The sequence below is a fragment of the Alosa sapidissima genome, chromosome 2 (assembly GCF_018492685.1).
Source record: "Alosa sapidissima isolate fAloSap1 chromosome 2, fAloSap1.pri, whole genome shotgun sequence".
In the NCBI taxonomy this organism is placed as follows: domain Eukaryota; kingdom Metazoa; phylum Chordata; class Actinopteri; order Clupeiformes; family Clupeidae; genus Alosa; species Alosa sapidissima.
The window spans coordinates 15,407,770-15,423,239 of NC_055958.1; the positions used below are offsets into that span (position 1 = coordinate 15,407,770).

The 15,470-nt window shown below is 46.6% G+C and overlaps 1 protein-coding gene across 1 annotated transcript in view; it reads left to right on the forward strand.

Moving 5' to 3' along the window:
- myo16 (myosin XVI) overlaps window positions 1–15,470 on the forward strand; it is a 156,174-nt gene that overhangs the window by 118,513 nt on the left and 22,191 nt on the right. Inside the window, exons 32-33 of the mRNA XM_042084692.1 lie at window positions 1–831; window positions 11,330–11,494. The exon at window positions 1–831 is cut by the window's left edge and continues 480 nt beyond it. Coding sequence (XP_041940626.1) covers window positions 1–831; window positions 11,330–11,494 — 996 coding nt within the window. The remainder of the gene's footprint in view (window positions 832–11,329; window positions 11,495–15,470) is intronic.

Genomic DNA, 15,470 nt, shown 5'->3' on the forward strand with positions numbered 1-15,470 from the left:
CCCTGGAGCCCCTGGTCCAGGGTCTGGAGGTAAAGAGGGTGGCCGGGACTGGACCGGGGGTCGGGATAGGGACGGCCGAGCTCTCTGCCTTCCTTCCGCCCAAGCAGGGAGGCGGCGGCGCCAAAGACGCGGCGTCCTGCGAAATCCCGGCACCCTTCCCCAACCTGCTCCCGCACCGGCCGCCACTGCTGATCTTCCCGCCATCGCCGGTCACCTGCTCGCCAGCCTCGGACGAGTCGCCGCTCACCCCGCTGGAGGTCAAGAAGCTGCCCGTCTTCGAGACCAACCTCAACTACAGCCAGGAAGGCGGCAGTAGCCCCCTCTCGCCGCAGTACGCCCGCCAGAGGGCCGACTCCTCCCCGAGCCTGTCCGTCCTCCTCCCGGATAGGTCCACTCCGCCCTTGACCCCTCCCCCAGCCCCGGCTCCACCAATCAGTGCCGCGCTCCCGCCGCCGGCAGCACCGCCTCCTCCTCCCTACCGGCCTCCATCCCACTTCCCCTTCCCGCCCGAGCCGGGCTTCCTGACGCTGACCCGGGGTCACAGCGGCTCGGTGGACGCCACCTGCACCAACAACCCCACTCCTCCACTGTCTGCTGGCGTCGGTACGGGAGGCGGGAAGCCGCCGTACTCGCCGGTGAAGGGCGGCCCGTCCTCATCGTCGTCGCGGCCCGAGCCCCGCAGGGCCCACTCCTGCTCGTCGTCGCCGCTGCTCTTCAACCCGGCCAACGGGCGCCCGCTGACCAGCCCACTGGACGAGCTCAACACGCTCTTCAGCTCCGGACGCACCCTGCTGCGCAAGTCCACCACCGGACGCAAGATGCGCGACAGCGGTAAGCAGACATGTGTGAAAGGCATGGTGGTGTGATGTGTAGTACTGGGTGATGGATACATTTCAGTGTTGTGTGTTTGTGTGTTTGCATTTCTTTTCTTTCTGTGTGGGCAGTTTGAATGTAAACAAACAATGTATGTAAACAATACTGTGTTTACCTTACACTATATTCATGGGTTTCATCAGGTCCCTTTCCAAAGGTGTATTAATCAAGCACCATTCAGTCTGCATTGATAATCAAGGTGCCTGATTTTACACACCTGTGGAAAGGGACCTGATGAAACCCATGAATAGGCTTTGTATGTAGTTGCCATGTCCAGTGTAGCAACTGCTAACGCCCCACATGTCCAGTATGGCACAAGCACCTATAGTCTTGTCTTATCACTACTTAAGGTGTGTTGCTCTGATCTCATTACTCTGTTTTGCCTGTGTCAATAAGGTGACCTTCCTAAAGTACACAAACCAAACTGTAAAGTAGGTCAAACTGAAATGTGTTTAACCGCTACCTCATTTGGGGCACCAGTCCTCGTATCTTAGCACTCTTCCCAGTCTCCTTAAATACAGTGCATGAGGAATCGGATGCATCTCAAATATAGTGTTTGTGCATTGTGTCCTTGAATTCTCGTATTCATATATTTATATGGCCTTAATTTGTCTTTTGGGGTTTTCGTTTCATACTTTTTTTTCTTTTTTTTCTTTTTTTTTTGCTGTTATTTTTGTTCATTGGCTGCACATTATGCAATCCTTCTTCCTGACTGTGGGAACCGAACATTGCTGTGTCGAAAAGAATCAACTCATTGGCTGGTTGAGCCTAAACCTCAATACAGCCCATTAGAAATCCATGAAGTTAGTCACAGCATTGAAATAGCACTTCACTGTTCCCAACATCTGTTTTTGGAGAGTGGTGTAACCGCACAGTTTTTGTCACATCACACACACACACACACACACACACACACACAGACAGACACACACACACACACAAAAACACATTACTCCCTCTCTCTCTCTCTCTCACACACACACACACACACACACACACACACAAAAACACATTACTCCCTCTCTCTCACACACACACATACAAACACACACACACAGGATTCTTACATGGTTTTACTACAGCAAATATCCTCAGGATTCATTTCCCTGGTATATTTGAGGACAGTGTTTATGAATGTGATGGTCAAACAGTCAACTTCCACAAGAGCCATAGAGGGTTGCTATGGGGTGTTTGGGTGGGGGTTACTGTCCTTGCAGATCAAGTCAAAGTCATTCTGGGGCACACCAAATCCATCAGTAACTAAATGGCCTGGGCTATTCACTTACACTCACACAGCAACCTTTCCCATCATGGAGGCTGTTTGTGTTTGTCAAAATGTATGTGATTCTATTTTTCTGTTATTTCATTATGATATTCATGTACACACACACACAGACACACACACACACACACACACACACACACACACACACACACAGACAGGCACACACACACACACACATACACACACACACACACAGACAGACAGGCACACACACACACACACATACATACACCCCACCATCCCCACCTCTGATCATCTCATGCCCTTAACCTTTGTTTTAATTAAAAGCGCTTTAGCCCAATGTCTGCTCCATCATATGGATTTATGTGTGTGACTCCACCACGACCCTGACCACGCCTTGTTGTCCAGCCTTCTGCTCTGCTCTGTGTGTGTGTGTGTGTGTGTGTGTGTGTGTGTGTGTGTCTGTCTGTGTGTGTGTGTACACATTACAGTACAACCTTTGCCTCTGTAATCATTCATCCGTAGAGCACAGGGCAACCCCCATCCACATAGGTAATATATGTTTATGTATTTGTGTGTGACAGAGTTTCCGCTAGAAAAAAATGGTGCCGGTCACTTGAGGTTTCGTTTTCCGGACATTTTGATGATATGCCGGTCAAATATCCTATTATCGCTTCTTAATTAGTCAAGTTGAGGAAAACTGGAGACAGGCTATGTAGCTTAAAGAATGACATAATCAGGTTGAATAGAATGCAACATGTTCATTAGCCTAACTTGCGTAAACATGCCTAACAAGATCTAGCCAGTATCTATGTTTTCATTAACAGCAAGAGTCTCGTTCATTGCTTTAAAAAGGCTACGTTGTTTGTTGCTGCTACCCACGTTATCTCCAGTGGTTCCACTGTTTAACTTGCACAGATGCGCAAACACAAGAATGAGCGCTCACACCACTAAGGCTATAATTTATTTGATAACAATAAATTAAGAAATGTTTCCTGTTCTGGGAAATGTTTCGTTTCTTTTTCTTTCAGTCCGCGGTTCAATGATACCGTTTAATTGTGCGCGGACCAGCAATCCCTAGCAGGCCCTAACCCTGCAGATCATAGACAGAGAAAGCATAGGCCTACTGTATGCTTTGGGTACAGAACACATGTTGCATGTCCAGTGTACATGGAGAATGACAGTGTCTTGGAGAGGCCGCAACCCTGCACTCCCACTTCCAACGTCATGATTCCGACAGATACGCCCGACACTTCTGCTTTTTATCTGGTGGTGGTGGAGTTGACCGGACATCTGAGGATTCAGGCGTTACCAATTTATCATCATCCATCGCGATGTCTGGCCTCTGACAAAACTTTTAAGGCTAGTCTGCCTGGGCCTGGCCATGTTTGAACCGCCTCACTCATTTGTTCGTTGTTTAACATGGACGTTTTAAGCGTGCGCTTCCTATTTGAAATGTTTCCTATTTTAAATGCAGCATAGGCTATGTGTGTTGTTTAATAGCTTTCAAACGGTAGAGCCTGTACATTTAAAAACATAGCCAGAGGACGGATTGCTTAGGCTTACATTTTAAGGCTTATTCTCAAATTCAGATTGCGTTAGGGGGACGGGATTATTAGCCAATTTCAATCGGACAATTTGACCGGAGAGATTTAATTTTGTCGGACATTTCTTTTTTTTTCCGGCCAATGTCACGGAAACCCTGGTGTGTGTGTGTGTGTGTGCCCGTATCTCTTTTGGTGTCTAAAAAGTGATTTAATGGCAATGTTAGAGCTGTTTTGAAGTAAAAGTAAAAAGGTAAATTCTTCTATTTGTCCACCCTCGTCACATATAAACTAGCCCAAACGCCCTGCCCTTTGTCTCTGCTCCACCCTGGACACCTCACCCACCACCCCACCTCTGCATCACACCACCCAGATGTCCACCCACCCATACACACACATCCGTCCACCCCCCCATCTCACTCACACACACACACACCATTTACGACCTCTCAGGCTGCATGCCCTTGTCCAGCTAATGGGGAGCGCTAACGCTAGCTGAGGTTAACTGCCGCGGTGAGCATGATGGGTGCCGGGGTCTTGGCTCCCCCCAGACGGGGTACTCACGCCGGCCGTTCATTTACATGGGTGACCTTTAGCAGATGAGAGCCACGGGGTTTATGGCTCCGTCGCTAACGCTGGGCCAACACTGAGGTCAGGGGTGCGGATCCCTCCGGGAGGACATGTAGGCTACTTTATCGCTAGATGCGAGGGGAAACAATGACCATCAATTTGAAGAGTGGAACGGATTCTGATGGCTTGTTCTTGTGATCAGTAGCACTTTGAAAAAGGTTCTTCATATGGAACAGCAAACGGTTCCAGATAAGGGTCTCTTAGTTCAAGACACATGATGGCACGTTGGCCTGCCCTTCTTGTAAGATCTGCTTCGGTAGCATTGCATTTTTTTAGCACAGTTAACAATTAACTGAGTTAAAGGTAACTATTATCCCCTTTAACACCAAAAAGTAAATAGCTGTTGTATTCCTGATTATAATTTCACATTTTTATGGTAGCCTCTGATTTCAAAAGATGGTGGACACCCACAGTTGTAACTGGATATTTCATATATAAAAAAGCTAAAATTGACGATTACAGCTTAACCAAGACAAGGAAATATAATTTAGCTGACCCTTGATTCTCCCCCGAGGAGAATCTGTCCCAGAGCTCGAGTCTGATAGCCTAAGCTGTAAGAAGCCCAGCAGAGTGGACTAGATGGACATATCGATTATGATGAAAGTACTGTTTTATCATTTTGATTAATTTGTCACCTGAAGCACTGTATTATTCTCCACATCGGTACTGGATATATATGACCATCTCTAGGCTTATATGAACTGAACGGCAGGATCCAGCCATGCATCATTAATGTCATCAATGACCTTATGGGGATAGCTGTCTTGCAGACGACTGGCAGTTCATCCCTTTCAAGAGAGTTCCATTATCAGCATCATAGTTGGCCCCACAAGACTTCCTTTTTAACATTCCATATGTTATCTTAATGCAGAGGAAGTAGATTGGGGCCCAAATAGAACGTTCAAGCATTGTTTTTGTTTACCTTGTTGAAAGGGTCGATAGACGATCTTACTACACACTGCATTAATGTTGTTGTCGCTAAGTTAAGAACATAATGCTAAAATGTAGCAATGCACTGGACTTCAAGGTCTTGTAAATCCTGGGGATACCCCAGCCCTGTTGACATAACTCATGTCTTCTGTGACATTTTACGAGCGAGGATATTTTTATAGCCTCTCACTCTCCATTTCCATGCAGAAAAGGCTTCAGCCTCGCAGTGAATGAACTTGTGGTCGTCGTTTCCAACTACCACTTAATAACCCGCCGAATAAATACGTCACAACGTCCAGGTCCCGTGGGAAACTGCCACCATAAGAAGACCCCAGGCCATATATGTTTTATGACATCGTCGCCATTATTTACAACCTCCCTCCAGACCCACTGGTTATAATGGAGGGAGAGGGAAAGAGGCTTCCACCAACACTGGCGCCTTAATGCAGGGGCTTACCTGGGCTTCAGCCCATGGGGCCTCGACCAATGAGGGGCCTCCTAATAATAATAATGATAATCAATAATATTAAACGGCCGTGTCCGTATTCGCGGCGTCAGTCATAGCCTACTCTGGAGCTAGCCTAATTGAGCACATCGCACTGCTCTACATTGACATCCATGCAGAGGCCCCCTTTGTCTTCTCTTCTAAAGTGTAACAAAATGTAACAAAACTTAATAAATTCCAACGGGTGTGTAGGGAGCTAGAGGAGTGGCTGAAACTGACTGACAAACTTACAAACTCTGGAGATAACGTGGGTAGGCTAGGATTGAAGCAACGATAAACGAATGACATGGATTCCTGTATCCATGAAAACAGAAGGCATAGCAGGTAAATATCGTAGCAAATAGCCTGGCAATGAAAGGGCTTTAAAAGCATGTATTTCACTTGTCTCACTGGAGTGAACGCAGACCATGGGCTGTTGCGCAAAGAAATTAATTAGTGATCAGCATCTACGTTCACCAAAAGCTAAGTTTGTGCTAACCCATTCGCACAAATAATAGCCTATGTTATGTTTTCTCCATTGTTAACGTGAGATATGTCTCCATGTAGGGTAGTATAGTGATAATGCATAGGGTAGCCAATGTTCACGTCACATGAGCCAGCTGCTTGTTCTGTAGGCTAAAAGTATTTATGTCCCTCCCAAGCTGCGTTAAAATGGTGTGTTAAGTGGACAGAATTTCAAAAAACCTCCTGGGGAACACCCCGACACGACAAACACATGCACTTTTGAAAAGCTCGAAACGTCCATGTAGCCTAACGCATCTTTTAATTTAGCCAGCAGTGTTGTAAGAGTTCAACGCTTGTTTTCGTGCAGTAGGCTAGCCTTTTTGATAAGCGATGTCAGGGGTAGGCTGACGTGATTAAGGAGGGCTTTCTGTTCCTGTTTATGTAAAGGTTTTACATAGGCTTAATCATGATAGGCTACACTGCATGTTATAGGCTATATCAACCAAAAGCGCACGCTATGTAAATAGGCGGGTCAGATTGCGGGCAGGGTATTATTTAATCATAATTATTTTTTGCGGTTGGGGGGGCTTAAAACATATAGCCCAGGGGCCTCAGGTGGTATTAGGGCGCCCTGTCCACCAATCAGGTTCCATGGTGTGCGCATATCTCATCACCGGTGGTGCCTGCCTGTCATGTACAATCATGTAGATGACATTGTCGAGTGGGGGATTGGTTACAGTAATGCAACATGCCAGTGGGACACTGTCATTCTCATTCATACGGAGGATATTAGCATTTCTGTAAAGCAGTCGGATGCTTACACGTGCACCATCACTGAGCCAGTGGCTGACATGAAGAAGACACCTTCCTCCTGCTCTCCACCCATCTCTCTCTCTCTCTCTCTCTCTCTCTCTCTCTCTCTCTCTCTCTCTCTCACTCTCTCTCATTCCTTTCTTCTCCATTCAGTCCTCTGTCTCTCCCTGTGGAGGGGCCATAAAGGGTATTAGCACCCAGTGCATTAATATTGCATCAGCCGGAGATGATGTGCCCATGAAATTTTAAACAACACATTCTCCCGCTCCCTTTGACGAGTGTGGATCATTCCAGACAAGCATGCCAATGATACCTGAGGGGAGAAAATGGCCTCTCAGATTTGTTTGAATGTGTCATGGGGTCTGTGTGCGTGTGTGTGTGTGTATGAGAGAGAGAGAGAATGTGTGTGTGTGTGTGTGTGTGTTAGAGATCCGCTGGTTGTTTTAATGTATGGGTGATGCGGTGCTGCTGACGTGAGGCTAGAAAGCTCTTGCCTGTTCTAGAAAGACTGATCCAATGCAGCAAATATATTGAAAGGCTAAAGTCCTACATTGGCTATGTTGTAGCCTATCCCGAGAATATCAGCAGCAAACTCAGTTTCTGTCTCGCGAAAGTCTCCAAATAAAACGCACATCGGCCTGTAGCCTACAATTTTATCATTGTAATAAAATAACGCAATTTGGCACATCATTTTAACATGCTGCTATTTAGCCTACTAATTAATGCCTATTGTACTTTATGTTTTGCAAAAAGAAAGAAATCCTTAATAAAATAACAAGTCATTCACATTATAGGCTACTTTACGCACTGTCATGTCAGGGTAACACTATGAAAAGCCTGTTCTAAAGAAGACTCCCATTCATTTTTACTGCATGGGAAGAGAGCGCGTCTTTTTCGATACTAAACAAACGCCGACTCTATTCATTCCGAAAGTCCACCACACAGCAGTGCAACGTGCATGTTCACATTTTTAGTAACAACCGCCAAACTTGCTTGCTTGCCTTACACATCTAAGTTTTCCGACTATTTTTCTTACCTTCTTTTTTCCGCTGTGGATGTTACTGAGCTTGTAGAAGTTTTAGCTCTTACGTTCTGAACATCTCGCACTGCCATTGCCAGATGTCAGTTCTGAGTCATATCACTCCATAATCTGTCTCCCTTTTACATGCCGAGGCTATTCCCTGAATGGTAGGCTACAATGACTATGTGTTTTATATATAATATCGAAACAAAATAACCCAGTCAGTCTCTTCTACGAGATGTTTAGGCCTCCTCCAATACTGGCAGCTGGGCTCATATAGGTTGCAGATTTGCTTAGTGGCCTACCAAGGCTCTGCAACGAGACGCGACATGGGAGATGAATCATCGGTCAACTTGCACTGTAGCCTATTCTACTTTCTTATTGCACACTGTAGAGGAAAACATGCTGGTAGGCTACGATAGGCTACTTAATTTAAACTTTGTTACCTTTAGTGTGTGTGTGTGTGTGTGTGTGTGCGTGCGTGCGTGCGTGCCTGCAGTTGCTCAGTGAAACATCGGAATACACCAATTCCGCAACACCGTCTCTGATAGATAAACAAAGCAGCATGCATAGAAGCAACTAGGCCAAACTGCCTGATGAAAATTTGACTATTTCAAAGTGTGCTCGTTTTTTTCGGATGTAGGTAACACAATTTAACAATGTATAGGCTATATTTTTTTCATTTGATTGGTTCAACCGCCACCCGCCCGAATTTAATTAAAATATTATATTTCTTCGCGTCATCCGCCCGATCCGCGGTTTTACGTCTAGTGTGTGTGTGTGCGTGTATGTGAGAGAGAGAGTGAGAGTGTGTGTGTGTGTGTGTGTGTGTGTGTGTGTGTGTGCGAGCAAGAGAGAGAATGTGTGTGTGTGAGAGAGAGAGTGTGTATGTGTGCGTGTGTGTGTGTGTGTGTATGTGTCTGTGTGAGAGAGAAAGAGAGAGAGACAGAGAGAGAGTGTGTGTTGGGGGAGTTCCTTTACATATAAGTCCCTATGCATATCAAGGGGAATTGCGCACGTCATCATAAACCCAGAACAGAATACAATACAAGCTTCTGGGGATCCAGCCTGAAACTTTACTCCACGTCCAATGACTCACATCTCCCAAATCCCAACTGGCTGGTCTCCTGGAACGTCCCTGTGATTGGCAGGATCAAATAAGCCCTCCCGACCAAGGCCGTAAGCCATGGAGGGCGGCTCGGAGAGTGAATTAATGGTGGGGAGGGGGATTTGAAGGCTTTTGGCTGTAGCTGACATACGTAGCCGCGCCGTTATTAATGAAGCGCGCTGTCAGTCAGTGGTGAGTGACCGAGGCTCTGTGGACAATGGATAGTTGAGGAAGGTTCTCCCTCATTCTCCAGTTTTAACTCGTCGCAGCCTCAGACAAAAGGGCCACCTACGATCGTACGGCTTATGGACAAGCCCTGTCATCCCAGTAATCTGATCCAGGGGGACACAGGCGGGCGGGCACACACACTCATAACACACACATGCAACTCAGAGTGGGGACCTTGTGTACTTTATATATATATATATATATATATATATATATATATATAATTTGAGTGCAAAAGACGGAGATTTGTGGATGCCCTGAAGCCGTCCTCTAATGTAAGATCCTCTGATGGTTCTAGTCTAATCCCCCAAGTTCATTAAAGAAACAAGTAGGATAAAAAACAAGGAAAGATAAAGAGTGTGTGTGTGCGCGTGTGTCTGTGTCTGTGTGTGTGTCTGTGTCTGTATGTGCGTGTCTGAGTGATAGAAAGAAAAATGTGTTGTTGCTGGTGTGACAGAGTGGGAATGTTCTTCGGTCTGTCGTCACTCGCACCCCATGAAGGCGAGAGGGAGCCGCCAGCGCTGCCCCTACAGTAGTACCTGTGATACAGTAGTACCTGTGATACAGTAGCACCTGTGATACCTGTGATACAGTAGTACCTGTGATACAGTAGTACCTGTGATACAGTAGTACCTGTGATACCCGTGATACAGTAGTACCTGTGATACAGTAGTACCTGTGATACCCGTGATACAGTAGTACCTGTGATACAGTAGTACCTGTGATACAGTAGTACCTGTGATACAGTAGTACCTGTGATGGCCTCAGCCCTCTGTCCTCCCCTCACTGCCCCGAGAAAAGACCAGAGTCCCGCACCCTGCTCGAGATGCCAGGAGTTAAGTGGTGAGACATGGAGCGGAATGTCGGAAATCCGCTTCAAATGTCTGAAATGGCAAACACTTGCCGCCGATATACAGTCAAGCAAGTATGTGAGGCCCATGAAGTCATCAAGGGAGTCTTCCTAGAAACAGTGCCGCAATGAAAACAGAGAACGTGTGACAGCCGCTGGCTTAAGCGTTTCAGTGTCAAGACGGTGTGAGAGTGTGTGTGTGTGTGTGTGTGTGTGTGTGTGACCTTTGTGTCTATATCCGTGCTTGTGGCGGCGAGATCCATGTCATGCCCTGCATGCCAGTGGGGCTTAAAGGGGCATAGACCATTTCCGTTCCCTTGCTCATAACCAACTGCCCTCCCACACCAACACACACACACACACACACCAACACACACCAACACACACACACACAGACCACGAGACCCAGTGGGTGCTGCTGTCGTCATTGTCACCCTCTGGGCCACTCAGATGGAAGGTATCTGGGGTGGTCGGCAGCTGGTCCTCTGATGGGGGAAACGTGAGCACTGGGGGCCCCTGTGTCATGAAGGGCTCTGGCCTGGCCGGTGCTAACTCCCTGAATTCCAGAAGTTTCCGGACCACTGGCCGGGTCATCCCCTCATCCGTTCATCCATCCCACCTCCTTGTTTTCCCCCCGTAACCAACGCTCCCCTCCTCTCCCCTCCCCTGCCGGGCACAGGTCAGCCAGGACTGGTCACATGGAACATTCCCAGGAGATTGTGTTTTAAGGGTCTGGACCATGTTTGTGTGTGTGTATGTGTGTATGTGTTTGTAGGACTACTATGGTAAAGAGTATCTCATTAATTTACACACAAATTGCTACAGTGCTATTGTTTATGTAAATCAGTTGAAATACATATTAAATATACACAACACAGAAAAGTTGCACAAAATGCATTTTTTTTTTATACATTGGTTGGCAAGTTGTAAAGCGGTTGGAAGGCAGGGCAAATTCTACATAATGCTCATCCATCAGATGGACACAACAACTTATTCCTTCACCTTCATCACCCTGCCTGTTTGAAGCACGTATACACCTTTCGCCAATGACCAGAACAACGCTGTCCAGTCTGCGGGTCTCTACCACAGCGGGGGTTTTATTTCTGATGTGTTTACCGGCCTCCTCTGTGTTCCCAGGGTTCAACTCCAACATCAACCTGCCAGGTCGTGACGAGCAGGGCCCCACCTGCCTCTCCCCGCAGCTCCAGGACAAGAACGCCAACACCCACAACCACCACAACCACCACTCGCCCAACTCGCCCAGCCCCGCGCCCAGCGACAACGGCAACCAGCTCTCCAACGGTAACCACCCCACAAACACACCCCACCCCACCCCCCTTTACCTCCCCCGCACCTCAGTTTACACACCTTCATACCCCCAAACACCACCCCCCAAAACATTTAATGCCGTACAGAGCATGTGTTTGTCAGAGTGGTCGGCCCTCCGTCTTTGGTGGAGCGTGATAAAGGGCTCTTACATGTCACCGTCCACACCATGCTGCTGGGAAACACATGAGTTCATTCTTGCTTCTCATGGATTTTGTTTGGGAATTAAAAGCACAATTCTCAGCGACTCAGTCGAGAACTTATTGGTCACTGCAGCATGCCATGCAGGGTGTGTGCTGTGTATTGAGAGCCAGTCACTCCACTGGTGTTGGTTTCAGCTGTGTAGTAGGGTCAGGGAGTCGGAGGGGGGTAAGCTCTCGCTGCTGTGTGCTCCCTCTGTAGGGGGGTAGAGGGGGGGGGGGGGGGGGGGGGGTGAGATGGCTGGGTAATGGCGTAATATCTATTCTGAGACCAGCTCTTCATCCCTAAACAAGCTGAGTTTTAATCATCTATAGAGCTTCCTCTTTCATATCTGTCACATGCACACACACACACACACACACACACACACACACACACACACACACATACACATAAACACATACACACACATACACATAAAGACATACACACACACACACCCACTTCTATAAATGTACATACACACACTCGACACAACCCCCCCCCCCACACACACACACACACACACACACACACACATGGTCAGACCTTGGCCTGAATGGAAATTAATTGCTGTGGTGTTGACAGTAAGAACAATTATTCATGTGCATGAGAAATAAACAGATTCATTACGAGGTGTTGTTGTCGTTGCCGTCGCTGGACTATGTGTGAGAGTGACACCCCCCCCCCCCCCCCCCCCCCCCCGGCCTTGTAGTGCGCACTGTAGTGGGGAGCGCTTGTTTACCAGAGGGAGAGAACATACACGCGTGCGTTCGCACACAACGATACTTTACGTGACCAGCCCACCATTTAACCTTGAAGTGACCCTGAGATTCAGAAGAGGGGGGGGGGGGGTTGTGAAAGGTAAGCTTGAGTGGATGTATTGAGGTGGTGAGAGAGAGATAAAACGAGAGGGATTGAGGATGAGAGAGAGGTGGGGCGGGTGTATGAAGGAAGATGACCCAGAGAGAAGAAGGCAGCACTGATGGGAGATGGACTAGAAGCTGTCCCCAGACTGACCCCAGGTCAGGGATTATGGTGAAGAGCTCGGCAGTAAGGCGATGTGTTTTTCATTCTCTGAGGAGTAAAGATTCACTTTTATACCCCCCCCCCTCTCTATTTCTCTCTCTCTGTCTATCTCTCTCTGTCTATTTCTCTCTCTCTCTCTGTGTCTATTTCTCTCTCTCTGTTTATCTCTCTCTCTCTCTGTCTATTTCTCTCTCTCTCTGTATCTGTTTCTCTGTCTCTCTGTCTATTTCTCTCTCTCTGTTTATCTCTCTCTGTGTGTCTATTTCTCTCTCTCTGTCTATCTCTCTCTGTCTATTTCTCTCTGTCTATTTCTCTGTCTCTGTCTATCTCTCTCTCTCTGTCTATCTCTCTCTCTCTGTCTATTTCTCTCTCTCTGTCTATTTCTCTCTGTCTATTTCTCTGTCTCTGTCTATCTCTCTCTCTCTGTCTATCTCTCTCTCTGTGTCTATTTCTCTCTCTCTGTCTATTTCTCTCTGTCTATTTCTCTGTCTCTGTCTATTTCTCTCTCTCTGTCTATCTCTCTCTCTGTGTCTATTTCTCTCTCTCTGTCTATTTCTCTCTCTCTCTCTGTCTATTTCTCTCTCTCTCTGTATCTGTCTGCCCATTTATCCTCTTTTTTCTCGTCCCAATCATTGGTTGTGCCACACACACCTACACTGTCTCTTTTCATTAAAGTGGATTCATTTATAAAAACAAGGAGAGGACAGCGCTTAATTTCAAAACCATTCAATGTTCCTTCTTTATGTGTGTGTGTGTGACGACTCTGAGCGCTGCTGTTGCTCCTGCGAGCGCCTGTAGGCGTGGCTTTGGCGCCTGTTAAGGCCGCACCTGATTTGCTGCCTTTAAAAAGGCCGGACTTTAACAATATGGCGCGCGTGCTGCTAATGGCTGGTGACTCCAGACGCACGTCTGCCGTTTGCCTTTCGTTATGAGTTGTCTTGTATTTGATTTCTTTTCATACATTCATTCTGCATTATTCTAACATTGCATGCCGACACTGCTTAACACTACTGATCTACTGACTAACCCATACATTGTGGCGGTTGTATATAGTTTTCCTTCTGTTGAAGTAAATTCTTTAATTATTTTGGCAATTTCGTGTCCGTGTCCTCCTTGGTTTTTGTTACGTTCTGAGCCAGGATGTAACAAAGATGGGGGCTCGTCTACTTGCGATTAGGCAAAAGTAATTGTTTTCAAAAAGTGCTTAGTTCGATTGCTCGTAAATGAGTAATATTTGTTGGAGGACATCGGTATTTCTGCAGAGCTTTGTGGTCCATCGGTGGAGCGTTTGGTAAGTAGCTGTGCGCAAATTCAAAGTGATTTTCCCTGTTAGGCATAAGCGCTGTGTTTCCTTTGAGATACAACGTTTTTTTTCCTTTTTGTAGTGTTGTGGTGAACGCGAGTAGTAGCTCTGCTCGGGAGCACCTCCGCGGAGTTGTAGGTCGTTGCTGATTGCCAGTCGCGGCCTGCGCTCCGCTGGAATTAGTGCGTAAATACCCCTCGCTGGTAACCGCATGAAGACTAGGGGTGAGCGTAATTAGGGTCTTGGGTGTTTAGTTAGCTGGGGGAATCATTTTGTTTTATTGTGCACGTCTTTGTTTGTTTATTGCTAATATGGATGTTGAAAAATTTGTTCAGTCTCCTAGTCGGGAGTTTCTGGAAAGCTGCAAGAAAGAAACGTTGTTGCAAATTGCTGGACACTTCAAGATTCCTATTTCAGATGCAGAACGTAAACAGAAAGAGACTATTAAAAATGCATTGAAAACCGCGTTAATTGAAAAGGGAATTTTGGAAAAGCAGCCCATTGTTCGTGCAGCCTCTGCTTCTGCTGCATTGCTGCAGGAGCCTGTTAGTTCAGCACCTGTGTCTGATGCATCGCTGCGTCAGCCTGTTAGTTCAGCACCTGTTGTTGGTGAGGAAATAACTGATAGCGAAATGACATTCCAGCAGAAGAGAGAATTGCTACAGTTGCAACTCGAGCATGAGAAAATAAAGCACATTTCGGAAAATAATCGGATTGAATTGGAAAAAGCCAAATTAGATTTGGAGTTTCTAAAATTAAATCTGTTAAAAGATGGTAAGATAAAGTCTGAAGGTGTCATGGATGTCGGGCAAAATTTGAAATTGGTGCCGAAGTTTAATGAACAGGATCCTGACACTTTCTTTTCCTTGTTTGAAAGGGTTGCAGATGGAAGAAATTGGTCGGATGTTGATAAGTGTTTGCTTTTACAGTGTGTCTTAACAGGTAAAGCCCAGGAGGGGTATTCTTCTCTGTCTGACGATGATTCAAAGGCTTACGCTAAAGTGAAATCTGTTGTGTTGCGGGCCTATGAACTTGTTCCAGAGGCATATCGTCAGAGGTTCCGTGCAGGTGTAAAACTAGCAGATCAGACGCATTTGGAGTTCGCTAGAGATTTGCGAAAGCATTTTAGTCGCTGGTGTTCAGCAAGTGATGTTAAGTCGCTGGATGATTTTACTAATTTAATGCTTGTAGAACAGTTTAAATCATCTGTTTCGGAGCGCATTGCAACGTTCATCTCTGAGCATAAGGTTAAAACGCCAGAGGAGGCCGCTGCACTGGCCGATGAATTTGTTTTGATTCATAAAAACAGTTTTCGTAATTTTAGTGGTGTGCAGAATACAGGGCAGGGAGCTTATAGAGTTTTGCCTAAGTCTCCCATGCCATCACGAAAACGCGAGACAGACCTGCTCTGTAATTACTGTCGTGAAATTGGGCATTGGA